At 43.5% G+C, this 26,280-nt stretch overlaps 1 protein-coding gene across 1 annotated transcript; it reads left to right on the top strand.

Annotated features, from left to right (window-relative positions):
- Positions 1-1,786: 1,786 nt before the first annotated feature.
- On the top strand, positions 1,787-26,037 carry ACE2 (angiotensin I converting enzyme 2). Its single transcript, XM_035327060.1, has 18 exons — positions 1,787-2,066; positions 4,691-4,849; positions 6,719-6,812; positions 7,415-7,558; positions 8,620-8,732; positions 9,228-9,336; positions 10,081-10,178; positions 11,697-11,866; positions 12,887-13,113; positions 13,948-14,092; positions 15,667-15,765; positions 16,446-16,568; positions 16,844-17,016; positions 17,742-17,800; positions 21,898-21,998; positions 22,996-23,112; positions 24,362-24,556; positions 25,222-26,037. Exons 1-18 carry the CDS (start codon positions 1,884-1,886, stop codon positions 25,337-25,339), a joined length of 2,427 nt encoding a protein of 808 aa, XP_035182951.1. The 5' UTR covers positions 1,787-1,883; the 3' UTR covers positions 25,340-26,037.
- The last annotated feature ends 243 nt before the right edge of the window (positions 26,038-26,280 follow it).

A 26,280-nucleotide genomic window follows, 5' to 3' on the forward strand; every position in this document is an offset into this window, starting at 1 on the left:
CAGGGCTCATGGTTAAGGGAGAAGCTGCAGCAAAAAAATGACAAAAAAATCTGTCAACATTTCACCACGTGACAAATCTCATAGACAAATTAAAGAACCAGACAAGAATCACAAAATACACATAATTATTTAAAAACCAGGCTCCATAGTTCTAAATCAAGAAAAGGGGCTATTTAACGTGATAGCTCTCCTGTGTCCTGCTGTATCCTGCATGATCTGGAAATAGGAATAGAAAACCTGATAATAGGTTTATTGTCATTGCCAAGCTGTTGAGTCCTTTGAAGGATTACAATTCCAAATCATCATAAAAAAATGGAAAAATTGCCTGAAATAAGTGTGATGGACTTCAGCCCAGACAAATTCAAAATGCTGTAATTAGTGCCACCCTAGAGCTAGATGTACAGAGACAGAAAGGGGAGAGCTGGACAAGCAGCAGTGCTACCAGAAGGGACCTCAGTGTGTCAGATACAGTAACTGCGTTACTGATAATTGATAAGGTGTCAGGTATGATCAGTTTTGGACATCACCTCTGAAGAAGCACAAATTGTGGAGAGTCTGGATGGCACCAGCAAGAATAACATGCAATTTAGAGAATGTGACCTCTGAGGAAGGGTTGCATGAATGTAGGATCACCGCCCAAGAGAAGCCAAGAGTTCCTCTTTGCGTAGGCCTGTGAGAGCAGGTTAAGCTAGCAGCCTGGAAGAAGAGTTCAGGAGTAATGTGTGCTGCTTCCCAGCAAACACCTGGGTGAGGTGTCTTCTCAAGGCCTTCTTGAGGCCTTCAAGCTGCTGCTTGTTGGTGGTAGCCCTGCTGAGGCCATGTCATGCTCTGCCCTTCACAAACAAGAGGGCTGCAGCTTCTCTCTCATGATTTGGCTATGAAGGGGCTGATTGCTGCTGCCCCTGTGTAGGCAGGCTTGTAAAGATTTCTGAGATGCTCCTCTGGGAACTGGAAATCAACCCCATGGATGTGGCTGCACAGTCACATCTCCGTGTCCAAGTGATCCTGAAGCAGAAGTAGGCTAATTTTAAAAGTACTAAGGTATTGTCTGATCAATAACACTCCACCCAAGCTGCATTTCCAGAGCTAATTCATGCATTGATTTTCTCATTGATTTGCAGTAAGCGCTCAGTCCCTAGCTGGATTAGCAAAGGTATTTAGATACTTAACTGAAATCATTTTAGTAGTCTTAGTTATCTTAGTACTTAAATCAAGTTGATTTATAGTTAAAGCTAGGCCACTACAGAAGATGTTGCGATCCCACCATTTCTCTTGCTCCATTTTTATAGTTCATACACACCTTTAAAATCTAGTTTTATATGCCCCAGTCATTTTGAAAATGAGGAAGAGTCTTCAAATTACTCAGGCTTTGTGAAGACTTTTAAAATGTGGTCCTGAACACCTAACCACATACCCCCTGTCAGACTATGTGGAATTTCTTTCTGCCTGGGAAAAAAGGTCATGGCTTGGTGTTTCAGTGAAGTTTCTAAATATTTTTACAGCTTATCATCAACCTGTTAAAGGATTCACAGATTCTGAGCTACCAAAGACACTGGCAGGCTACAGATAAAGTGACCAGCTGTATCATTGACAGCACATTTGGGAAACATTAACCAAAAGTAAAAGCCTTTTATAAGAAGGCCATAAAATGGTAGGAGTAATTATGTTTTTCCAAAGTTAATCATTGACTTCTGTTTATTTGACTTTTTATAAAAAACTTTTTCCTTTCTCTCCTCAATGGATAAAACCTATAAAAGGCCTGGAAAATTGGATTCAGCCTCTTTAGTTCACATTAGCCATGCATAAATGCTGATGAGAAGAAGGTAGAGAAGCTCATCTAGAGAAAACTACTTCACTGGGAGGTTCTCAGCCTGGACACGAAGATGTTGGCTCACGTCTTGCTTCTCTGTGGTCTGAGCGCTGTTGTGATCCCACAGAATGTCACATACCAAGCCCAAATGTTTCTGGCAGAGTTCAATGTGAGGGCAGAAAACATCAACTATGAAAACTCTCTTGCCTCATGGATCTACAACACCAACATTACTGAGGAGACGGCCACGAAGATGGTAAGTGCTCCATTCTACGGGCTTAAATAGTGTTTTAGGAATCTGATGGTTACTTTCCAGTTTGTTTTTGTTCCACCATGGTTGTCAGAAATTTGGGTGCTGCTTTGGGAGCTTGCTTTAACTCACTGGAGGTTCCTGGGCCACTAGTAGCCTCTGCAGCCTAGGGCCGGTGACTGGGCTGACCTCACACTGCATGGGCATGGCCAGAGGCTGGACTTGCCCCCAGCCATGACCCTGAGTCACCCCAGTAAGTGGGGGGAAAAATGTGAGGGAGTGCTGAATGTTTGGACCCCAAATCAGCTGGATGGAGAGAGGCACCTGTCTCCATATTCATTGCTGTCCTGAGCTTATCCCTGCCTTGTATAGGGGACCCTATTCTTTATAGAGTGGGAGACCTTCTGACCACATTCATCTCAATGCCCTGGTTGTTTGTAGACTGGCTGGGGGTATTAAACTGGAAAAGTAAGATCACAGATTTCGAAAAGCCACTAGTGGAGTTTGCACCATGGTGGTCTAGAACATTGCTTTGAAAGTAAATATCTATCTGGAGGAAGGAATAGAGCATTTTTACTTGAAATACCTTGCAGCATAGTTTGCCCTGCTTTCCAACACCAACACCTTGCTGTCCCAGTCAACTGGGTCTCTTGGCAAGTACTGTGTTTGTCCAGAGCACTCAGCCATGATCTGACTGGCTGCTAATATAGCCGTGCTGCAACCTAGCATCTCATAACCTTGGAACCGTTAAAATGAAGAAAAAAAAAAAAACAAACAAAAACCACCTTGAGTTTTGTAGCTGCTTGCATTTTAAAGTTAAGTTTTAGAGAAAAACAATTCAGAGCATAAAAATGAAGCTGAACATCCTACATCTACTTTTGTGTAACAGTACAAATCTTCCACTTTGTCTTATACCTTAATTAAAACATGGTTTAATTATAGTATTTCTTAATTAAAGCAAGGAGACTGGTTGCTGGAAGAAATCCTAATGACTAATCATTGTCAATCTGGAATGTTTTCCAATACACCAGGTACTTAAACTGTAACATTTCCAAACACATAGAATGAAAGCCCCGTACAGCACTTTCAGCATTAATGAGATGATAATAAAATACGTGAGGAGATACCAGCAATAAGAACCAATTAGTCCAGTGCTCAGGGAGGACGTTTTCTCTCGCTTGATCTCTTTCATAGTGCTGGTAATAAACCCACTGCTTCCCCTCCTCCCTGTCTGCTGGAGGAGCAGAGTTAATGACTACTGTCCCTTTTGGTTCCTTCCCATCCATTTTCCTTGTAAATTGGGCCACAAACCTCATAACTATTCCTCTGACTTATCAACCAGTTTCTCTAATTAGGGAAAAAACAGACAGCAAACTGTTTCCCCCCAGCTTTTGTAACTAAAGAGCCCCCTCTCCTGCCTCACTGCTCCTAGAGCTCCTCTCCTTCCCTGCTCAGGACAAGCAATTCAAATGCAGATTTGCACAGCGATGCTCTTCCTCTGGGTGCTCATTAAGCTCTTGCCCAGTGAGTTTTGCAAGCTGCTGAGCAATGGGCAGACCTGTTTGCTTTCTTCCTGTGAAGGTGGAGTGTTTGGAAAGCTTTCTGGGGGCTGCATGGGAATGTTATGTCTGTTGCTGCCTCTCTCCATCAGAGCCTGAAGCCAGGAATGGTTGGTCCATCCTGCACACGGCTGGACAATTTGGGCACAGCACTGCAGAAAGTGTTGGCCTCACCATGCATTTGTTGCATCCTGATGCCTTAGCAGGGTGGGACAGGCATTGCAGGTGCCCTTTTCACAGCCCAGACAGTTCTGTCATGTGCACAATTAATAAAACTGTCCCAAGGGCCCAGGTGAATTAGCACTACTTTAGCTGCCATTTTGGACAGGTGATGATGCGCTAATCTATGTATAAACATATACAAAGAAAGATGAAAAGAATGAGATGGATCTTTTAAAGATGGTCTCAAGTTCAGACGGACCTTTTAAAGATGGTCTCAAGTTCAAATGGTATTGCTTCATGCACTGAAATCTGGGAGTTTCACATGTAATTGCAACAGTGGAAAATGCAATCTCCTGTAGAAAATTCAGGTTTTGCATGCCTAATTTAGGCACCTGTTTAGAGCCTTCCATGCCAACGTATAATCTTTTATTAATTAAAACTTCAGGAGAAAGTGATATTTGCATGAGAGGACTTGATATCAATATCTTGGTCACTGCCTGTTACTGCTACTGAAGCAGAAATGGGGAATGACATCAGGGTCACAGCCCTCTTGTGCCCTGGCTTGTACCTGTGCTTTGTTAGGCACAGGTGAGCCAAAGGAAACACTAAAAGAAGAATTTACGGTGATTTAAACTAGCAGGGAACACAGCTAGATGATGCTGGATCAATTATAACAAACATGTTATGAGGAGACAGTCCTTCTTTTTGCTATTACCAAGGAAAAATGTTTATCAGGAAATGGAAGTCAGAAAGTTCTCTAGCTGCATGGTGCAAATGCTAAACCCACAGTCCACACATGGACTCTGAAAACGAAGCTCTTTTCCAGAAGAAATACTTTTGCTTGTTGAGTACATCAGGCTCTGCCCTCTTTCAGGGAAGTAACCCAGGGCTTGTGTGAATCTCTTGCAGAACGAGGCGGGTGCCAAGTGGTCCTCATTTTATGAGGAGGCCTCCAGGAATGCCAGCAGCTTCCCGCTGTCCAGCATTCAGGATCCTCTCATCAGGCTCCAGATCCAGTCTCTCCAGGATAGGGGATCCTCCGTGTTGTCACCGGAAAAATACAGCAGGGTAAGTAGCTGAGCACAGCTTGTGAGCAAGGTGAGCAAGGGCATGGTGCTGTCACCAAGTTTGTGAGCCAGGTGAACAAGGACACAGTGCTGTCACCACCCTGCTTGGCCGAGGATCATGCTTTTTACGGGAGCACGTACCTGTGCTAGGTGACCTCAGAAATATGAGGGGTGTCTGGCTTAGGAAACTGCTTCCCTCTCAGGTCATCAGCTTGCTGTGTAATCCATGCCATAAATTGCAAACTCGCACCCGCCTCAGAGTTGCCCTTGCACAAATGGCCAGGTTAGTCATGCAGGGAAAGGAGGACCTGTGTCAAGTCCATGGCCAAGTCCAGAGTGAGGGCAATAAGCAGAAGGGGATGGGTGAAAGGATGCTCAGCGAGCCAGACAGGTGGAGACAGAAGCAACCTTTCTTTCCTTGCACACACTGTATGCTGTGAAGGAGAGGGGATGCTTCTATGCAGCAGGTGCCCTAGGATGCTTGAAACTGGAGAAGGTCAATGGCCCCTTTCCACAGCAAGCTGCTGAAGGCCAGCATTAAGCAAGATTCAGAATGAGGTTTGACATTTCCACTGTAAAGTTCACGTAAAACTCATGTGTATGGATAATGAGTGTATAAAGAGCTGGATTGAGCATCTCTGAAGACTCAAAAGGGATCTATAGCCCAGAACTTGAGGGTTGAATTAGTTTCTTATTGCTGGAGATCAGATTGAAACATACTACCCAGATAGGGGATCCTGCAGTCCTGATTATGGAAGGATCCTGCGATTTTTCGGCTAGGATCAGCAGTGTTAACCACCTCACACAAAATGCAGCAGGCTGGCTGGATGTCCTGTTTGACCTAAATGAGATGTCTCTCTGGAAAGACAGATTGCCTTGCTGGGAATGCTGGAGGATCATACAAATATGTATTTATTTTTGAGCACAGCAGTGCACTGATGGTAATGCTGTCTCTGTTGAGGAGGTATTTTCTTCAGTACTCTCCACATTTAGACACTTGCAGGTTCCTAGGTAAATGGCCTTTGCGGCTGAAATGATTGATTTTCACTTGAAAAGTGACTTTTTGCACAGTCTGATGGGATTCCACGGAAATATTTGAATATTTTTCACTGACACAAAAATTTCCCAGGGCCCCCACTCATTTTAAAGCTGACAGAGATAAAGTTAGAGCTAGTCATCAACGACCCCTCCCACTGACAGCTCTAAGTGGTTCTGGTTTAAAGCTTTACATGCGGAAAAGCCTAGTCCTAAAGGAAAAGCTAAAAGTGGTGTGTGCTTTTCTTGAGGTATGAAAACTTGAAAACATTAAAAAAAGATAGAGCTGTGTAGCATAGCTTCTGAGCTAGGTGATTTCAGATGCACTTGGCCTTCACCTGACCCAAGACACCAGCAGTAGCTTCTCTGTGGTGGAGGTTGAGCATTGGTGCGATATAACGTCATGCTGGCAAGCAGCAGTCAGCCTGACAGCCTCTGCAGATGGGGTTCTTCTTGCTCTTGCTCCAGAACATGAGCTACTGGGAGGCTTTAGGCGGGTCCACATTCATGGGAGCGTGTTGATAAACGTTATTGCTTTATTGCTGCTGTATATTGACAGTTCGTGTTCATCGAATGCAGAGATCTGCTGACTGGATATTAAGGACCTGTAGATTACATCATATATTTGAGAGATTATCTGTCTTTTCCAGTTAGGTCCTGGTTCAGTAATGCATTCGGGCAAATTCTTTCATTAATCTCTGCTGAGTTTAGACATAAGCTTAAATGTTAAGCTGGTGGGTGAGGCATCAAATTGAGCTCTTAAGGAATTAGCATAACTGGCTATTATTTTGCACAGAGTGTGTTTCTAATGGGCTATCTCACATCTAATTTGTAGCTGAGCACCGTGCTAAATACAATGAGTACCATCTACAGCACTGGGACTGTCTGCAAAACCACCGAACCATTCGACTGCATGGTGCTGGAGCCAGGTATGGCATTAACAGCTGCCCATATGCTGCCCTTCATATCACAGGTTCAAAAAAAGGAAGGAAACCCGTGAGAGGCTCCTGACTGTGAGAAAACAGGCTGTAGTTCCCACAGATATATCCTGCTATCTAAAGCTTAGTCATAATTTCATCGTACATTGGAGTCCAGGGACCTGCAGCAGGCCTGCAGCAGGAGAGGGCTTCTCAGTTTATGTGACAGCCTGCCTGTCACCCGGGGCTTGCCCATGCCATGGAAAGTCTAATTTTCTCCCCTGGCATCCAAGTCTTGCTGGGTTCAACATCACACTGAGGCCAGTCTCAAGAACACTGTCAAGGCAAGGGAAGCTGACGCAGGGAGAGAGCGTGGTTAATTTGAGTGACTCGTGATCTGCTCTGTGTCTCTTAAAGATAAAAAGGGGAAAATCTCAAATCAAAAAAGGGTGCAATAAAATAATGGGATGTTTTAGTATATCAAACACAAAGTATTATCTTCTTAGCTCATGAAATTTCTTTGGCATTGGCTCATTTGCCTGCTGTGAAAGAAAATAAAGAGATTCTGCTTTTTCAAGGCCTAGTACTTATATATATTTTTGTTGTTCTGACAGGTCTGGATTCCATTATGGCCAACAGCAAAGATTATCATGAGAGACTGTGGGCATGGGAGGGCTGGAGAGCTGATGTTGGCAAGATGATGAGACCGTTATATGAAGAGTATGTTGAACTTAAAAATGAAGCTGCAAAGCTTAATAGTAAGTTGCTTTTTTTTTTTTTTTTTTTTTTTTTTTTTTCTGGCTTCCAGAAATTAAGAAGTATACCTCAATCTTGCACACTTAACAGAATTCACAGCCCAGCCTGTTTTACACGTTGATGATCGACATTTTGTATGTATTTTGCTCTGAGTGTGCATGATTCCAAATAAAAGGTAGAGCAGACAGGTGCCAAGGACCAGACCAGAATTATGTCACTAGCCTGGAACAAAAGGGGAATATCTTTAGTGGCACTTTTCCCAAATGCCATAATGTATCAGTGCCCTTCACTAGACACTGCATTTTCCAGAACTGCACTGCTTGTGACTTGAGGGCAAACACACTCAATTTAAAAGGCTTCTGAGTTCTGCTGGGTGTCCTTGGTGATGTTTCTTTCCTCTCAGCCTTCCTGCACCAGCCACAAGCAGTGTTACTTTTTCAAGTGTTCTGCCCCAATTGGAATGATAAGGTTTTGCAGGTCTGGGGCAGCAGATGCAGCCAGGTGCTTTGAAAGGATTTTGCACTAAGGGAAATGTGCTTTCAGTCAGAGATCTCCCCACAAATCACAGGGTATTGTCTTTTAAAGGGGCAGTGGCAGGCTGCTGCTATTTTTCTTTGGAGGACTTCTAAAATAGCTGCTGAAGCAGTTACATTATCTGCCTCTTGGCAAAACTGCTGCTGGATCACCTACTTTCCTATAAACCTTGTTTCCTGCAAACTGCTAATCTAGAGCTAGAGATCAGCTATGAGACATTATACTCCAAAGAGTTGGACAGGGAAAAAAAAAGAAAAGATTGAAAACTTTAATCAAGCATAGGCATCAGACCTTCCCCTATATCACCAGGGAAAAGACCTCAGCTATGAACCGTTTTGTCTCCAGGCTTGATGGAGCTCAGTGGACTGGAAGATGTAGTGCTACTGGAAGCTGAATTTCAGTCCTGGTGTTGCTTTGGTTTTGGGGAAAGTCTGTGGCCCTGCACAGGGCCAGCGTGGAGCTGCGCTGCTCCTGCTGTCTGAGCCACGCCACGTGCTGCGTCCTGGGTTAATATCTCCCCGCTTTACAGGTTATGCTGACTATGGAGACTACTGGAGGGCAAATTATGAAGCAGATTACCCAGAAGAGTATAAATACAGCCGTGACCAGCTTGTTCAAGATGTGGAGAAGACATTTGAGCAGGTAGGGGCGGGAGAATGCCTTTACCAGGACCAGGGGATTGTGTTTTGTGAGGGTAGGCTCACGTTTTGATGCTGTGAAGGAAGACTAGACCTGCTGTAGATGGCCCAATCTCAGTCTACATGAGGTTAACAGCTGTTGGGCGTCGTAGGCGACAATTTTTACCTCTGCAGCCATGCCAGGACAAGCCCAAAAGAAAGGCGCAGAGAGCACATAGGCTTGTATGAATTTCTGGAGTGTCCTCCCTATGATCCGTTTGTTGCAAAAACTTTGCAGCCAGCCTCTGCTAGGGCCTGGCACCCATTTCCACAACCCCCAAACAGACACACCATGTAGGGATGGTCCAGCTTAGTTGCTTTTGCTGCTCCATGCCAAAGGCTGCAGGTTCTTGTGGGGAGAAGTATGTCAGTGACACCTTTGAGGCTCTCTGCTCAGGAGGAATGAGTGGGGTGGAGACAAGAGAAATTAATGTTCTTCCCTCTCCTTCTCTGCCTCCAGATAAAACCTTTGTACCAGCAGCTACATGCCTACGTAAGGCACCGGCTGGAGCAGGCCTACGGCTCCCAGTTCATCAGCTCCACGGGATGCCTCCCCGCTCATTTGCTGGGTACGACAACGCGGCCGTGTCGCGCGAGCCTGGCCTTGTACACAGGACGACCACCTTCAAGGCACATGGGAACAGAGTAATCTGCCTGTTTAATATTAACAAACAAGGTACAGATAAGAGAAGGGGAGAGGAGAAACAAGAATTCCCTGGCAGAGATGGCAGAGGTGCTTAGCAGCAGAGGCAGGCGGGGAAGGCAAGCATCCTGCCTGCTGGAGCCATGGGCACCCAGCTCAAAGCTCCGGCATGGCATAGCAACATTTCTCTCCCCTTGGTGGCACTTGTCTTCCTCTGAAATGAGACTTTCAGAGAGATTTATATACTTTCAAATCTTGTCTTTAGCAGACATTTCATGACTTTGCCTTCAAAGCGTGCAGCATCAAGCTGCTGTAATTGTAATGCATATGAGCACAACAGCAGCAATCGCATGGGCTAACAATATGGACATTCAGTTTTAAGCAGACCTTTGGAAGGTGATCAGTCCTGAAACTATACTGTACAGCTAGTTTTGGGAAGTAAAAGGATTGTTGATCTGACTTTGACTTATACATGGCTTCCCAGATCAACTTCTCTCCACTTCACATCTTGATCAGACCTGTGCAGGCACATAGGAGTCCCTTCTTATGATACCACACAATTTATAGAACTGCCTTATGATATTGCACAATTTATAAAACTGTCTTCAACAATTTAAACTATACATAGTCAACCATTTAAAGTATTTATATGTTTCTTTCTCTTTTTCAGGTGATATGTGGGGTAGATTTTGGACAAATCTGTATTCCTTGACCGTTCCCTATCCAGCGAAACCAAACATTGATGTAACTGATGCAATGGTTCAAAAGGTAAGACATGATAAATTCTTTATGCAATATGCATTATGTAATTAATTTAGATAGTATAAAAATTACACATGACATGTCAGGCAGTGTCTATAAAACTATAGCTGTCCAAAGGCAGCCATGCCTCCAGCAAAGAATTGCTTTCTGCATCCTTTTTTGCTCTTCACCTTGATGTGTTCATTCATTTTCCACTGTACTTTTTCTTTCCCTTAGCTGTTCTCCTCTCTTTCTTCCCCACCCTCTTTGACTGGCTTAATCTTGGCTCCGAGTCTGTTTTCCTCAGAGACACCTATCCATTAAGAGATATATTTTGTTGATATAAATATTTTAGGACTCATGGAACTGGCTGTTATCAAATATGACCTTTGCCAGCCATTACCATAATCAAATAGCTTGTATGTTGCAGTTCTCTCTCTCTCTTTTTTTTTTTTTTTTTTCCCATTCTTGTTTATTTGGGTACAGCTAGGAAACTGCAGTTCTGCCTGTTATCCTTTGATAACTGCGTAGCACCATAAGGTCTGTGTTTGAGATCTGCAGTGTTAACGACTCTGACACCTTTGCCAGACCGACAATGTGGATGAAGAAAATGCTCTGTATGCTTGCCTAAACCATGTTCCTTTTATAGAAAAAGAAGGTGTTAAATGGAAGTTTTTGAATTGTGATTATTTACCTGAATTCTACCCTCCTCACAGAGGAAGTGCTCTATTTAAATGTTATACTGGCAAGAGAAGGAATAGCTACATTTGATTCATAAGCAGATCGCACAAGCATGTATGAATCTCACTCATATTTTACAGAACTGACCCCTCTCCCCCCCGTAGTCTTAAATTACTTATACCAAAGCACCACCATGAGGAAAAGAAGCATTGCTTACAGAAACTGAGGGATGAAGGCTGGACTCGTCCTTGTTCATGCCTAATTTAGGACTGTTGTCCAAATTAGCCATCTGCCACGTAAATCTCTGCAAAAACCCAGCCCAGCCAATGCAGACCTCCTGCTATTTAGAATAATAAAACTGCCGAGTGGCATTTGGAAATATTCTGGACATTAATGTGCAGTTACAATCTGATAGACAACTCCCATAGATATATTTGCCAGGTTTTATGGTTCTGGCCAAGACCCCCTCTCACATGCATTTGCTATGAGCGCAGCTCCACTCCCTCAAACAAGTTGTTCCTGACTGAAGTGGCTGAAGAAATGAATCCCAGATCTGTTGTGTTTCTGACCTTTTTTATCTCTACCACCTTATCTTTTACTAAAGGCTTCTCTGGTCTGAGTCAGGTGCTATCTGCTGAGTTCTCTGAGTGCAGAAGCCTATTTTGTTTGTGGAGAAAACACTTAATTCCAGTTCCCAGCAGCATTTATGAAAGTGCAAATGATGGACACTGCCTCCTGACTTTCAGTAAGCCAGGTGCTGACCTGAAGTCCCTGAGAGACCAGTGTGAAGTCAGCTGTGCTGTTTTAAGTTGACTGTTGGGCTCCATGCAGAAGAAATGGTCAAGGGTGCCATTGTTTTTTCAGAACTGGGATGCAATGAAAATATTCAAAGCTGCTGAGGCCTTCTTCAGCTCCATTGGCCTCTACAACATGACTGAGGGCTTCTGGAAAAACTCCATGCTCACAGAGCCGACCGACAACAGGAAAGTTGTCTGCCATCCTACGGCATGGGATATGGGCAAAAATGACTACAGGTACTGCAGTTACTGTAACCCTTTCTCATACCATCTCCTAGAGTATTCATATTTTCACTGAAGGTGCATCATTCTGTTTTAAGATTTAATTGTTCCTTATTCATTATTTTTATTCTGTCTGATAAGAGAGGAAAGGAAAACAAGGGAGCAGGGAGCCTGCGGGATTGTAAAACTTACTGTGTAGCTTTTCCTGTGAAGATCTAAGGACTACTCTCAAATTTAAGCAGGGAAGTGACTATTATTTACTTGAATTAGGAAAATAACAACTGTTCCAGGTCTTAAAGAACAAACACAAATGCAGGTGCTTGTTGGTACCATTGGGATTTCTAGTCACCTACACATTCTGCAGCAATGGCACAGGTCCCTGGGCAGCAAAAGAAAACCTCCTGAGACACCACCTGGTACCTTTAGCTGATGGATCAGAACGGGTAGGCAGACTTCCAGAGTTTCATGAAAAACATCAGTCTATTTCATATTCTGGTAAGGAGAGAGACTGCAAGTTCTCACACAGTGAAGTGTCCTGGAGCGAAATCCATCCCCTCTTGCAGTCCCTGCAGCTCCCTGGTGAAAGAGGCTGGTCCCCAGCAGAGCTGTAATAAAAGCTACCAGCCTCCCTTCTCAGCACTCTGGGGGAGGAGAAAGGAAATCACATTTGGAAGAAATAATTTCCCTTATTAAATGGTACCCGCATGAAGATGAAAGCAGGAGTGACCGACACAGTTTTTTTGACACTACCATCTGTGTAAATTTGACAACGGATGCTCACTCCAACAAGCACAGCAAGCTTATTGCCAAGTTTCAGGAAGCACCTGCTTCTTACAAAGCAACCATTTTCCCATATTCCTGGTGCACTAGGTGGTTTTGCTAAGCACCCTAAGCCTCACCCTTGCAAGAGAACCCCATGCCATGCTAGGACTGCTCAGGGCACAGGGTGCTCGCTGGCTCTGGAGGCTGCTTTGCCCCTCAGCAGTGCCCCAGCCACCATATCTCTAACCACAAATGCTCTGCCCTGGCGTGCAGGATCAAGATGTGTACCAAAGTGACCATGGATGACTTCCTGACAGCGCACCACGAGATGGGCCACATCGAGTACGACATGGCATACTCTACACAGCCCTTCCTGCTGCGGGACGGCGCCAATGAGGGCTTCCATGAAGCTGTTGGTGAAATTATGTCACTTTCTGCAGCTACGCCAGAGCACCTGAAATCTCTCAACCTCCTAGAGCCAACTTTCCAAGAGGATGAAGGTAAATAAATGCATAAATACTATATATTTAACTGAGAACACTCACAGGCTTTTTTTTTTTTTTTTTTTTTTTTTTTTTTTTCTTGTAGCAGAGTATTTTGTCTGCAAGCTGAGTGAGCAACTCAGAGGCTTCTGCAAATTCTGCCCCAGCAACTTATCAGCAATCCTATTTTTTTCCCCAAATTGCATCATGAAGCAAGAAACACGACTTTATAATGCAGCTACATAATTTAGAAACAAATAGCTCTTTATTACTGAACAGCTCGTTGCAAAATCTTCATAGCTCACCTAGATGAGACTCCAGTAGTCTTTTCAATTTCTTGAAGACTATTTTCTTGAAAAATTTCTTGATTGCATAAAGCCATACCTTTCTCTACAAAGGTATTCACTTAGCAGTTAAAATGAAACTGAAGCCTTTAGATTTACACCCCTCTTTTATGTGCATATTGAATGGACAACATAGGTGAGGTAAGCCCTCATTGTAATGCAGTTTGTTTGCCTTCTTGGAGCATTGCATTATAAGGATGGAGATGTACTAAAATCTTCAATTTAAAATTCCCCATTGGAGAATGGCATGTAAATACCAAGGCGTTAAATTATTTAAGAGGTGATGGTGGTAGACAAATAGATACAGAATGGTATACATTATTTAAGTGATCTTTCCCCTTTTTTTTTTTTTTTTTTTTTTCAGTAGTATCCTTCCTTCCACTTTTTTCTTTGTAAAACCTCTAACTCAAACATCTGTAAGCATTAACTGTAAAAGGAAGAAACTTTAGTTGCCTAATTGGATACTAACTGCTAACATAACCGTTACCTTAACTATTTCTCTCTTCAGAAACTGAAATCAACTTTCTGCTCAAACAAGCGCTAACGATAGTTGGAACAATGCCTTTTACTTACATGCTGGAGAAGTGGAGGTGGATGGTTTTTAGGGGCGAGATTACAAAGCAGGAATGGATGAAGCGGTGGTGGGAGATGAAGTAAGTTTGAGAAATGAGGATTTTTTTTTGCAATTAATTGACTCTGAAAAACCATCCCAGTTACTCAACATAACTGAGATGTCTGTTCCCCTCTGTGCAGGGTCTGTTTCTCAGGATGTTACTAAAAAGCCCAGCAGAGTGCCATGTAGAAACACTCAACGTGGTGAAAACATGGTCAAGGTCTCACAAGCAGTCTATCCCCATTAGCACTGTGCACAGCTTCGGGTAGCTTCCCTACCTTTCAGCAGACTTTCTCCTCGTTTCTAATGTCAGCTTCTCTGATGAAGATAGCCTGTGGCTTTTGCATGGGATGTTCCAGATCCCAGGATCAGCATTGCTGTTCCCCATGATACACACCTCAGGACATCTTCTTGGCTTAAGTATAACTCTCTTCCCTGAGTCTCACTGGGCACATGCTCCAGTTTGCTCCCCACCTCCCTAAGGACAAGTGGAAGGTGAAGTTCATCACACATGCCAACCTGAGAAGTATACAGATATCAGTCTAACCATCATCTCTGCATGCTTTTCTCTGTGGCTTTTCCTTCCCACTTAAGTGGGTTTGGATGTAACTGTCCAAAAATCTCCAGACTGCTTCTTTCCTCTCCTATGTATTGATATTCTGCTAACTACCACCTTTCTCAGTCAAGAAAATACACTTCCCTTGGTAAGTAGCAGCCAGAGGTGCCTTTTCAGGTTATTCCTCACCAGCCAATCTTTTTCCACCTCCCTAGAGTTCAAGATTAAAAAGAGGCTTGATTCAGGCTGGAGTCCATCATTTCCCAGGGTGGTTAACATGGGGGCAGAAAAATGCAAAGAAACCAAACAATCCCCACACTGAAATTGGAGTCTACACTAACAGGAACACAAACAGTGAGCCTTCATCAACAAACAAAATCTGTAATAAAACTTGATGTCAGCAAGCCTCCTGACCCACCATAAAAAATCACTCAGCTTCGATTTATTCAAAAGTAGCAGAGATGTCAGAGAAATGGAGAGTGACAAATTGTTCAGGGAAGCTTATCACATCTGTTGTAATGACACTGCAGAGTTTTGTGCTGAAACAAGACCTTGTCATCCAGGCTTACAGATAAAATATTTCCATGTAAATTTATTACCATTTTCAGAAATTAGGGCATGGGCTTGTTTCCGTACTGATCAGGAAGCATGCTCTCAAGAGAGGAAAAAAAGAAGAAAACCCTCATCTCCATCCCAGTGGGACAGCAGGTCATTCACCTTCTAGGCCACCCAGTCTCTGCATGCACTTACCCAGCACAAAACTTGGGGTGTCCAAGGGTATGAGGTGTGTGTGAAGCACGTCTCGTGGGATATTTCACACCACCAATTACTTCCTGCACACCCTGCAAATCCTTTCCTTGTGCCATCAGTTTCAAAGCAGCTTCTTTGTGGTCTCCAGCTGTGGAGCAGTTTTCTTTTGGGGTTACTGAGAGCTGTGTTTCGAAGGGAGAGAGCTACCCACAGGTATCTGACAATACAGAGGAAAATAATTTTTTTTTTTTCTTTTTCTTATTAACTATTAATGAAAATCCCGTGGTTTTTCTTTCCTCCATCTCCAGGAGAGACATAGTTGGTGTTGTCGAACCAGTCCCTCATGATGAGACGTACTGCGACCCTGCTGCACTGTTCCACGTGGCCAATGATTACTCATTCATAAGGTAGCTCCAGCCTTGCTCGATGTTTAATTCATGACTTACGTTTTGGGTGCAGAACAAGCTCTGATTACCTAAAACACATACTGGAGATTTTTCTGACACCATCTTATTTTGTTTTACATCCTGACTGAAGGCAACTGATTTCACTGGGGGTTTTTCAGTGGACATCAGGAGCTTCTCTGTAGCAGTCTCTGACTGGCTGGGAAGCAGATGCCAAGCTTCTTGGCATCTTGCCAAGCAGATCAGCTTTGTGCTGCCATCAGATTGGTGGGAGCATGTCTGTATGATGTGCCTGCCTCATGGGGAGGCATACCTTGTACAGCTGTTGCTTCGGCCATGCACATGCAGCCCTGAAGAAACTATCTCTGGTCCCTCCGTGTCCCAGCCGCCTCATCCTAGAGGCTCAGCTGGAGCAGAGACCTGGGAAAGGAAAAACCTTCCTTGCTCTTGAGCTATGTGGCAGCAAACAGGTTTGGGGCATTTCTACTGCCCTTGATCTTGGCATTTTGTTAAATCAGAGCTGGCACAGCCTACAAATACCAGCTGGCCTCCCATGTCTGCAGTGCTTATCCCAAGCAGGAGAGAGCTGATGCTGCAGAGCCTCCCAGAGCCCAAGGACTTGGGATTTTCTGGACAGACCACTATAAAAATGCGTGCCTTCCTTCTCTCTGCCCTTCCTTTAGGTATTACACCCGGACCATTTACCAGTTCCAGTTCCACGAGGCGCTTTGCAAAGCGGCCAACCATAACGGCCCTCTTCACACATGTGACATCACCAATTCCACAGCAGCTGGTGAGAAACTGAGGTAACAAAGACAATTTCTCATATGTAATAAGTCATAATTAGACGTAATAAGTCTAAATTTATATCAGCTGAGGAAGCAAACCTCAAAGATTTAATCTCCTTTTTAAATTAAAAAAATAATTTATTTTTGTTAATAAGAATGATGGGAGGAAGGAGGGGATTCAGAAGCCAAAAAAAAAAAAAGAGAGAAAACTTTGATATTGATTGCAGATTGTTTTGCTAGATGCCTAGATGGAACATGGCAATAACATTTATTGTCTCTCCTTCCACACACAGAGGATTGCTTGAATTAGGCAGATCTAAGCCCTGGACTCAAGCACTGGAAAACTTAACAGGAGAGAAATACATGAATGCAATGCCCCTACTCCATTACTTCGAACCTTTATTTAACTGGCTGCAAAAAAACAATTCTGGCAGATACATTGGCTGGAATACAGACTGGACTCCATGTACGTACTGCTTGTGAATTAAGGATAATTGTTGGTCTGCACAGCCCTTGACCAGCAATGTCCCTGTCTCGTGTAGCTGTTGAAGGCTCTTCTTTATATGAAGACAGGGTTATGGGAAGTATACACTGAGCAGTAAATTTTACTCATGGCAAGACAAACCAGTACAGAAATGCTACTATTTTTATACAAACCAGTATGAGTTTGCTGTCATGTGCTGTTCAAAGAAGGGAGCTCAATGAGAGGAAAAGGAGGAGACAGTGGGAGAATGTGTTTTTCAGCCTGTTGTGATGACACTGAGTGTTGAACAGTCCATGCTGCAAACCTGTAATCACTGCTAGTACTGGATAGTCCTGTAACTCTTACAGTGCTGTACCTGTCTCTGGCGGTGAGATTCACCTCGTCAAACACCAGTTCCTGCTTCTGAGCTGCCTATTCTCCGTGTAGGGAAAGACATCACCTTCAGGCGATGTCTAAACAAGGCTGGAGGACTGTCCTCTAGATGTACTCTTTCTTTCAGTCTACAACAAAACAAGGCTTGGGTGGCTGACAGCTCAGATGCAGCAGTTGGCAGTAGAGACAGCTGAAAGGAAACAAGATAAATCCCAGCAAGCTGGCCAGGGAAAGCAGGTGAACCTGCAACGAAACTATATCTGTCCCAACATTTCCCAGAGACTACCTTTATGTCACTGCAGCTCTGACCCAGGCCTTGTTTCTTTTTCAATCAGATTCTGAAAACGCCATCAAAGTACGCATCAGCCTGAAAGCAGCACTGGGGGACGAGGCGGTAAGTCTGCTTGCACTGGGAGGCTCTGTGTCTTGCTTGGGCAACAGGAATGCTGTGCTGCTCACTCAGAAAGTGTCTGAAAAGTGGCATCAGCTAAGAAGGAGGGTTATCACATAGATGTCTCATCTGAGTTTGTGGTCAAGACTGCCTCTATGGTTAGTAGAGGGACCTCTCCTGGGAGTGGTCTCACCCATGGTAAGAAAGACATCTCAGCTAGACAAGCTAAGTTATACCATGAAGGTACCAGTCATTTTTTTTTACTTGGAGGGCTAGGAAAGGGGGACTTGTGTACCTAAAAACTGCAATTAAAAACAAAAACAAAAACAAACAAACAAAAACAAAACAAAACCAAAAAAAAAACAGCAGCACTGCTATGCTGCTGTGGCTAAGTAAAAGATAAAGCCTCTACCCACATTTTTTCCTGATTTCCATCATCGTGACTGCAGTCAGAAGTTATAAGAGTATCTACTTCACATTTAAACACGAGGCTAAAACAGAGGGGTTAAATCCCACCCTGTATTCTCAAATGGTTTTGCACTGCGGCACTTCTGTTACCACTCCTTTGTAGATCTTTGTTTGCCTGTTCGCTGTAGCCCTGAGGTATCCTGATGCCCCTGTGCAGGCACAAGCTCTATTATAAAGACTGAGAGGGCAGTGCAGCTGCTTTATTTCAGGGGAGGAGAAGGGCCTTCCTTCCCAAGAGAGTGTCTGCTCTCCCCGATTATACCAGCTGGCCCAATAAAATGTGTTACAGCAACTGAAAAAACTCATCAAAGCAAAAGAGGACACTTCAAGATTTTAAGCATTGGCTTGGCCCATCTGTTTAACCCAGACACCTGGCTGAAAATTTGCTCCTTATTCTGGCTGTGTCTCTTTGTGCCAGTCTCATGGAGGCGTCCTAGAAGGTTTCAGGGCAGACACTTTGCTGCTGTTAATCGCTATTTTCACTTTGCAGAGCGTTAGTAATTTTCCAAGAAGGAGCATGTCATCAGGCAGGCCATTTAGACCTGCGCACCGGAGCCTATTGGGCTAGCAAGGACACAATACCTTGGGCTCATTTTTCATATGAATTGATGCTCTCGCTTCTATCACTCTCTCACATGCAGGCCCCACTGGAATTTTATTGCTTCCTAGACCGCTGAGTCGAGTTAGATACAATTCAAAACTGATATCAGCAGCATAAAAAGGTTCCCTATTACAACACATTTATTAGTCATTATGGTTAATGTTTAGCTTAATACCATTTTTATGCCTGCCTTTTGCCATCACAGACTTTTGTTGTGCAATTGAGCAGCTGTAAAACAATCTCATACAGATTACTTAATTTGAATTATTGTATGGACAGTAGGTTCCTATGCTCTGAAGAGCAAGCCGTGCATTTTCCTCTCACAACCAGTCCACGTCACCAACTTGCAAGAAACCTTCTCCATTCGGCAGCTTTATACTTCGCCCCAATTTTCAAGCCCGTGGGGCCCCTGGGGACATGTCTCTGGGCACTGGTGTGCGGAGAAGCAGGCAGTGGCACACACAAGGACTGTCACTACACAGAGCAGTATGTTTGGGCTGCTTTATGCAGCTCACGGCACACAGAAGCCGGGAATGTGGTGCAAGTGTTTAAGACGTATTTGGAGGTGTATTGCTCCATTAGGACAGCAGAAGGCATTCTGAGTATGCTAGCAAATCTTTTTGCATTTCTGCTCTTTAGGACTGGCTAGAATGCAAAAGGAGGAATCCCCTGCACTGCTGCAGAGGGAGGGAGGGTGTTACTGGGGCATGGAGGCACTGGGGGCAGCCACAACTGACACAGGCAGTCCTGCAGCACTCAGCTACCTACCCTAGAAGTTACCAGCCGGGAACTTCAATAGCACAAAGTGATGGCAAATTAAGCACCCAGGCTCACAGATGGGCCCGTGCCAGCTATGCCGGAGTGCGTTCGGCTGCAATTACCCTGCTAACTGTTCTCCGGCTGATGAGAGTAAAGCTGCAGCCACAGCACCACCAGTGTAGCTGATGAGCCTGAAACACCCACAGCTTTGTTCCATCTGGGGCATTAAGCAAGGGCCCTCTCAAGGGAAACTGCTAAAAGTCCCTTGCAGAACCATTCTGCATCTGTCTTACCTAAAATAAGGCTTTCATGAATGGGAATCCCCGACCACTATTCGAAAATAAACCCTCCTTCAAACATCAATTCAGCATTCCCCACTGGGTGTCTGTCACACCTGTGGTCGCATTGTAAAAGGCGAGCACAAAGGTGGTGTTTGGAAATGGAAAGCAGTCATCCTGCAGGCATTTGTGTGTATTTTGTCACAGAAAAGCCTTTTTGAATTAGAGGCCAGACTCTCACTGACTTTCTAGCTACACATGGGGGTCCTGCAGGGAACACGGGACATTCATTGCACTCTGAAAGCCAAGCAGCCCCTGTGGCGAACAGCAGGCACCAGGCGAGATCTCGGAGATGCCTAGGGACAGCGTGCGGGCAGTCATTGCTCACACACAGACCAGAAGCCAGCCAGGTGCTTCGCTCCACACAGCCAGTAATGTTATTTATAAAGGCACTTGAGAGGCATGCTGGCAATTAAAGTACATTAGACATAAAAAGACAAAATGCTACAGAAAAAAAAAAAAAAAAAAAGAAAAAAAAAGATTAAAAAGTGAAGGTGCTAAGTACAGAAAGCAGCAGTAGAGGAATCAAGCTCAATTAGCTCCTGGTTAAAAAAAAATAAAAATAAAAATAAAAATCACAATGGAGCCTAAAGATATTGGGATAAACAAAAATAAGAGGAACCCCCCCACCCCCCCAGCAGCCTGGCAAACTATGATGGTGAATGCTGCCAGCTGCCTGACATAAAGAGTGGGAAGCGCTCCAGGGCAGGGCTTCACTTGGCTCCTGGTGAACCGGAGAACGCCAGTGCCTTTCCAGGGCAGGGGCAGACAACAGCTCCTGCCTTTACTGGCAGGAGAAACCAGCCTGGCATGGGGGGAAATGGGGGCTGCTCTGCCAGGGTCACCGGTGCCTTTCTTGGCTCATGATGCAGCATGGACCAGCATCTGTGTGGGCTCCTCCTTTTCTTGCCTGCAGTGTGCTTGTCTTTATTTTATGCCAGTGGTGACAGGAGGACAGAGTGGAAGAATGTGGCTGGATTTTATAAAGCCCTGTTACAGCAGAGCTGTCTTCTACCGCGCCTTCCTGAATGACGCTTGAGAAAGTCAGGAATGGTGTAAAACTATTACTGACAGCATTTATAGGCATTCCTGCAATGCAGTCAAATCCAAGTCTTCAGGGACAAAAAAAAAAAAATAGTTCTGAAAGGAATTTTCCCTTTGTGCACACGTGGCATTGCACAACGGGCTGGGGTGCGTTGTCAGCTCCTGGGGAGGTTTTTGCCCTCTGTGAAGCTCCCAGTTCCTGCTTCAGAGAAGCTGGTTTTGACTTCTGTGCCCCAGGATAACTTTGGACTCATAAGGCAGGCTGGGAGGAGCCTGCACACAGGCAAGGAATTTTTTATATTGCCTGTTTGTTCTTAAGGGAAGAACAGTAGAAATGCTGACACAAAGAGCTTCTCACCTCTGTGGGCACAGGAACCAGCACGGGCTCTTGAAATTTCCACTCGGGCTGCATTTCTGTACCACTAGCAGCTCAGCCCTTTTGGCCCTGGCAGATGCTACTACTAGCTTAACCTGCTGATCTGAATCGTGAAGTGCTGTCATCATTACGGTCACTTTATTATCCTCTCTCTAAAGCATAGACTACGAATTGCAGTAGCTGTGACAGAGCACGTGTTGCTTCTGCTGCCTTTGCATCCTGCAGTGCAGGACTGCAACGTCTTCAGCAGCCCCACGTGATTGCAGAGGGATAGCACGATGAGCTGCCTGGCAGTGGGGATGCCTGCTTGGTTGTTCCTCTGCAGAATACCCAGATTAACAGGCATAAAACATTAGAGAAGGTTCCTAAAGTGCTCTCATGGTGCAAATAAATAAACCAGAAGTGCATGCCAAGCATTACAATTACTATTTCTTTTTAGAATGATTTCTTAGTGTCAGCTAACTTGCCATACATTTATCACCTCTGATGAATCTCTCTTGTGCTGTTTTTGCAGTATGAGTGGGATAAAAGTGAGCTGTTCTTGTTCAAGTCATCCATCGCCTATGCCATGAGGAAATACTTCGCAGAGGTGAAGCTACAGGATGTTGAATTCCAGTGAGTGGCTTGCCTAACCGTGCTGGCTATGCCTGTATTGCTTCTTGCTCACTAGTGGTATGGGTTGGTGGAATTAATTGTGACTTCTCTCAGATACAAAGAGGAATGGTGATAACGATGTTAAACATCAGCTGGTTGTAAAAGGCAAGGTGCCAGCTTCATTACACGCTGTTCTTTCTCTTCCCCAGGAAGCGTGAAGTTCAGGAGTAATGTGCTAAAGTTAGGTAACTTCAGGGGCTGCAGGGGCTTTGTCTCCCACTGCCCATCGGTGGAGGAAGTGAGCCTTGAGAATTTCTGCCCAGTACATACACGGAAATACCAGAGAAGACACATTGGTTAGAAATAAAAATTTCCAACTGTATGCATTTACGATACTGAAGATCCAAGAAGTTTTGAGCCCAGGGAAGATAAACTTGTTGATCATAATGCACTAAAATTCCATACAGACTTACTAATCTTATCTGGGTTTACTTACAAACATAAAATCTATCATCTGAGATTGATTTTGGTAAGAAGAAACACCCTTTTTATTAGGTCTCTTGGAAAATTTTCAGAAGCTATGTATTTTAACTATTTGATATTACTTTATAGAACATCAGTCATGTAATGTCTAGGATCTATTCCCAGCAGAGCATAAGAAGGATTTTTTATTTTTTTTTTCCACTTGGTATTTCATACATCACTTCCCTCATGAGACCTGCCCTAAACACTCCTTAGAGGGCCTGAGCACTCTTTGTTCTGTGTGCTGATTATGTGCTTTGGAAAATTATGCCTAAGATTGTCCCAGGTATAGAGTGGACTCTCTCCATCTGAGGTTATTCCTTAGCACTTACAAAAAGATTTCTAACAGGATAATAAATTTAACTTCCAAGTTGAGGTCACTAGGAAGCTTTCTCTTGGCACAAACTTGCATTACCTATTCAATGCAACCATTCCCTTACCTGTTTAAAGCTAATGTCATTTCAAAAACCACGAAACTTTTCTGTTTCTCAATCAGGGCTACAGACATTCATGTTGGGGAAGAGACGCAAAGGGTCTCCTTCTACATTACTGTCAGCATGCCAGGTAATGTCAGCAATACTGTGCCCAAAGCTGATGTGGAAAATGCCATCAGGTGAGATTTTGCTTTCTGGGAAAAAAATATTTATATATATATATATATATATATATATAAAGAAACCATCAGTGTATGAAAAGATGGAAGGAAAAGCAGAGCTTAAGCCCACTAAAACAGGAAGGGTGATAAGAAAGTCAGTTCTGCAGTTAAAATGGAAATACTAGGAGAGAAACTGTTATGATAGAAAGAAAACAGTCCATCTATCTGATGGTGTCTTGGACAGCAGCCAATGTAAAATGCTTCAGGGGGCTTGTAAAACTGTCATAACACACCTAATTGCATCATACTTTGCCAGGAAATATCATTGCTTCAACTTTAACGGGAACTGTTCTATATTCTGAAATACGAGGCATGGTAATGGTGTGTACATGCACGAGAGCACGATGTTTTCTTTCTCTCGTTAGAGAAAATTCAGTGCGAGAATTATTGTCAGTGATGACTACAGAATGATGCATTAGAAAGAAAGCCAGTTGTATTTGATTGTAGAGAAAAGGACTCAGAGCAGGAGCTAATTCCCACTTATGGGTCAATGAACAGCTCTTCTATAACACAGTATGAAACCACTGTCAGTTATTACTGTAAAAATGGTAAGTAAAACTGCAAGTCTGCAGATGGTCACAGATAATGTACAGCGGGAAAAGAAGAGGGCACAAATCTAAAAGTAGCAGCAACCTGAGATGGGGTTGAAAAAGCAGTTAGAGAAAGTGGTGAACCAAGGGAGAGGTATGACTGTGAAAGTCATTGTCCAGATCAAACTGACAGAAGCAGAGGTTCAGGAAAACAAGATACAGAAAAGACAACAGGGAAGGTATTTTCAGGGCAGTAAAGAACACAAAACAAGGTTGTGGAAGGATGTAGAAGGGAAAGAGAAGAAAGCAAAGCTGTGGTTTTCTGTCATATAACCAAGAAAATTATGGATAAAGAGAATAAGAGGCAAAGCACAAATAGAGAATGAGATCAAAAGGCTGCTTGCTGCATTTTCCTAAGCTGTTAAGACTGGGTTTAAGAGCTTAGACAGTGTCTGAACATGTCACTTAAGCTGCAACATGTTAAGGGCTTAAGTTATCATGCTTGTTACCCGCCACCCTGTAACAGAAGGAATATGGGTTTAGCAGTACCTCGGTGCAGCCTGTTCAACTCAGAAGTTCAGTGGGAGCTTGGCATACTGGAGAGTTATAAAGCAACTGAAAAATGTTTATTTCTTTCAAATATACATGTGAAACTTATAATTTCCTCCTGATGGCAGGATGTCTCGGGGACGAATCAGTGAGGCTTTCAGGCTGGATGATAACACACTGGAGTTTGTGGGCATCCTTCCAACCCTGGCCGCACCTTATGAACCACCAGTCACCGTCTGGTTAATTATATTTGGAGTGGTCATTAGCCTGGTTGTCATTGGAGTTATTGTCTTGATCATCACCGGGCAGAGAGATCGGAAAAAGTGAGTAGTATTTTTGACACTATAATCCTGACTAGTGGGAGAAGTCCTGATGGTTGACTCATCAGGGTGCTTACAGATGGGCCACCGAATCTAAATGAAGCAAATCAGGGAATTATTTATCATCCCTTTTTTGCTTATTGCTTATCATCTCCCTTCAACAGTAAGGTTCAGCTCCCTGCCTTTCAGTGCATGGCAGCTTTGGCTGTTCATGAAAGTTCATTTTAATCAGCAGTTTAGCCAAGGCAGCTGGACATGCTTCGGCTGCAGAGAGCTGTGGCACAGCCAGGCTTCTGCCAGCCCTGCCGTAGGGCTGGTGGAGCAGCCTGCGTGTTGCATGCTGCCTTCTTCAGCAGCAGAATTTGCCTGCATTTTCAGCACCTGCAGTCTTCAGTGGTCTTGTTGGGGGTTGTCCAGGAATGCCATTTTTCTTAACTATTATTGCATTTTCACCAGCGTGGCTGGGTTGTTCTTAAATGTCTCTCTGATAACGGGATTTCTGAGAGTGTAGTGGGCTTGCTGCTGTTCCCCTTAAAGCCAGTGAAAAATTCCTTTTGGCATGAATTTTCCCAGTTGAGAACAACATTATTTGCAATTGCTTGTTCTGGGGATCCAGAAGGACTTGAACAGAGCAGGGGCTTGTAATATAAAAATATTTTCTCTTACAGGAAAGCGAAAGGAAGAGAAAGAGAAGCAGAATCAAACTGTGAAGTGAACCCTTATGATGATGATGGAAAAAGCAACAACGGATTTGAGTTATCTGAAGAGACACAAACATCATTTTAGATGACATGGGACAAAAAGAGTTTCTGTTTTTCATTTGGTTGCTTTGGTTGGTGTCTTTTTTTTCACTTGTAGCAGTAATGCCTAGCAAGGACCAAAATGCTATGGATGTCATCAGACACCATGACTTCTGGTAGACCATGAATCTACTGGTTCCTTGACAACAGTAACTAATTTTGCCATTTATGTGGTAACTAAAAAACATGCAAAAATGCAAGATGTGTATGTCCTGTGGCTTTTATACAAATTAAGTGCATCATATTACATACTATCTCTGCTGTTTTCATAGGTGTGCTGCATCCAATTTGTCTTTGTTTCCTCTGTAAAGAGATATAACCTCTTGGAAGTATCGAGCTGTGTGCAGATCCAGGCAGACAAGAATAACTCATATACTTCTGATGCCCATAAGAAACATCCTGATCTTTCCAGATGGAGAGTTCAAAAGTCTATCTGATAGACAATGAGAAAAAACAACTGTCCACCACGAGAATCTTTGTGATGAAGTACTCAATTTGATATGAAATTAATGCAATTTTTGCACCTACAGGAAATCTGTATCATTGTAAAATGGTTACAGAATGAAGACTAACAAGCACTGGAACTTAGGAAGCTGTAACATAAGTTATTTTTCTAACTGGTTGATGGATATGTATTGTAGAGACCAAATAGCCCATGACCCCTCAAAAATAATAAAAGAGAAAATTAAAAAAAAAAAAAATCCATGTTATGTTGTCATCGCAACATGAAATACATTTCTTAATACTAAATGATCAGTACTTCAGCCATTGCCTCCACTATTACAAATACTGCATACTACAAATATAAATTGCACTATTACATGAATAATATTACTTATTAAATTTATTATATTATATCCTATATTATTCATACCATTGTGTAATTATTATTACCAATAATTACCTCACAGATATGGTCCTAAGCTC

The sequence above is a fragment of the Oxyura jamaicensis genome, chromosome 1 (genome assembly GCF_011077185.1).
Source record: "Oxyura jamaicensis isolate SHBP4307 breed ruddy duck chromosome 1, BPBGC_Ojam_1.0, whole genome shotgun sequence".
In the NCBI taxonomy this organism is placed as follows: Eukaryota; Metazoa; Chordata; class Aves; order Anseriformes; family Anatidae; genus Oxyura; species Oxyura jamaicensis.

Coding starts and splice junctions, on each gene's coding strand:
- ACE2 (XM_035327060.1), top strand. CDS start 1,884: ATGTTGGCTCACGTCTTGCTTCTCTGTGGTCTGAGCGCTGTTGTGATC. Junction 10,179..11,696: donor CTGATGCAATGGTTCAAAAG/GTAAGACATGAT, acceptor TTGTTTTTTCAG/AACTGGGATGCAATGAAAAT. Junction 16,569..16,843: donor GCAGCTGGTGAGAAACTGAG/GTAACAAAGACA, acceptor TTCCACACACAG/AGGATTGCTTGAATTAGGCA.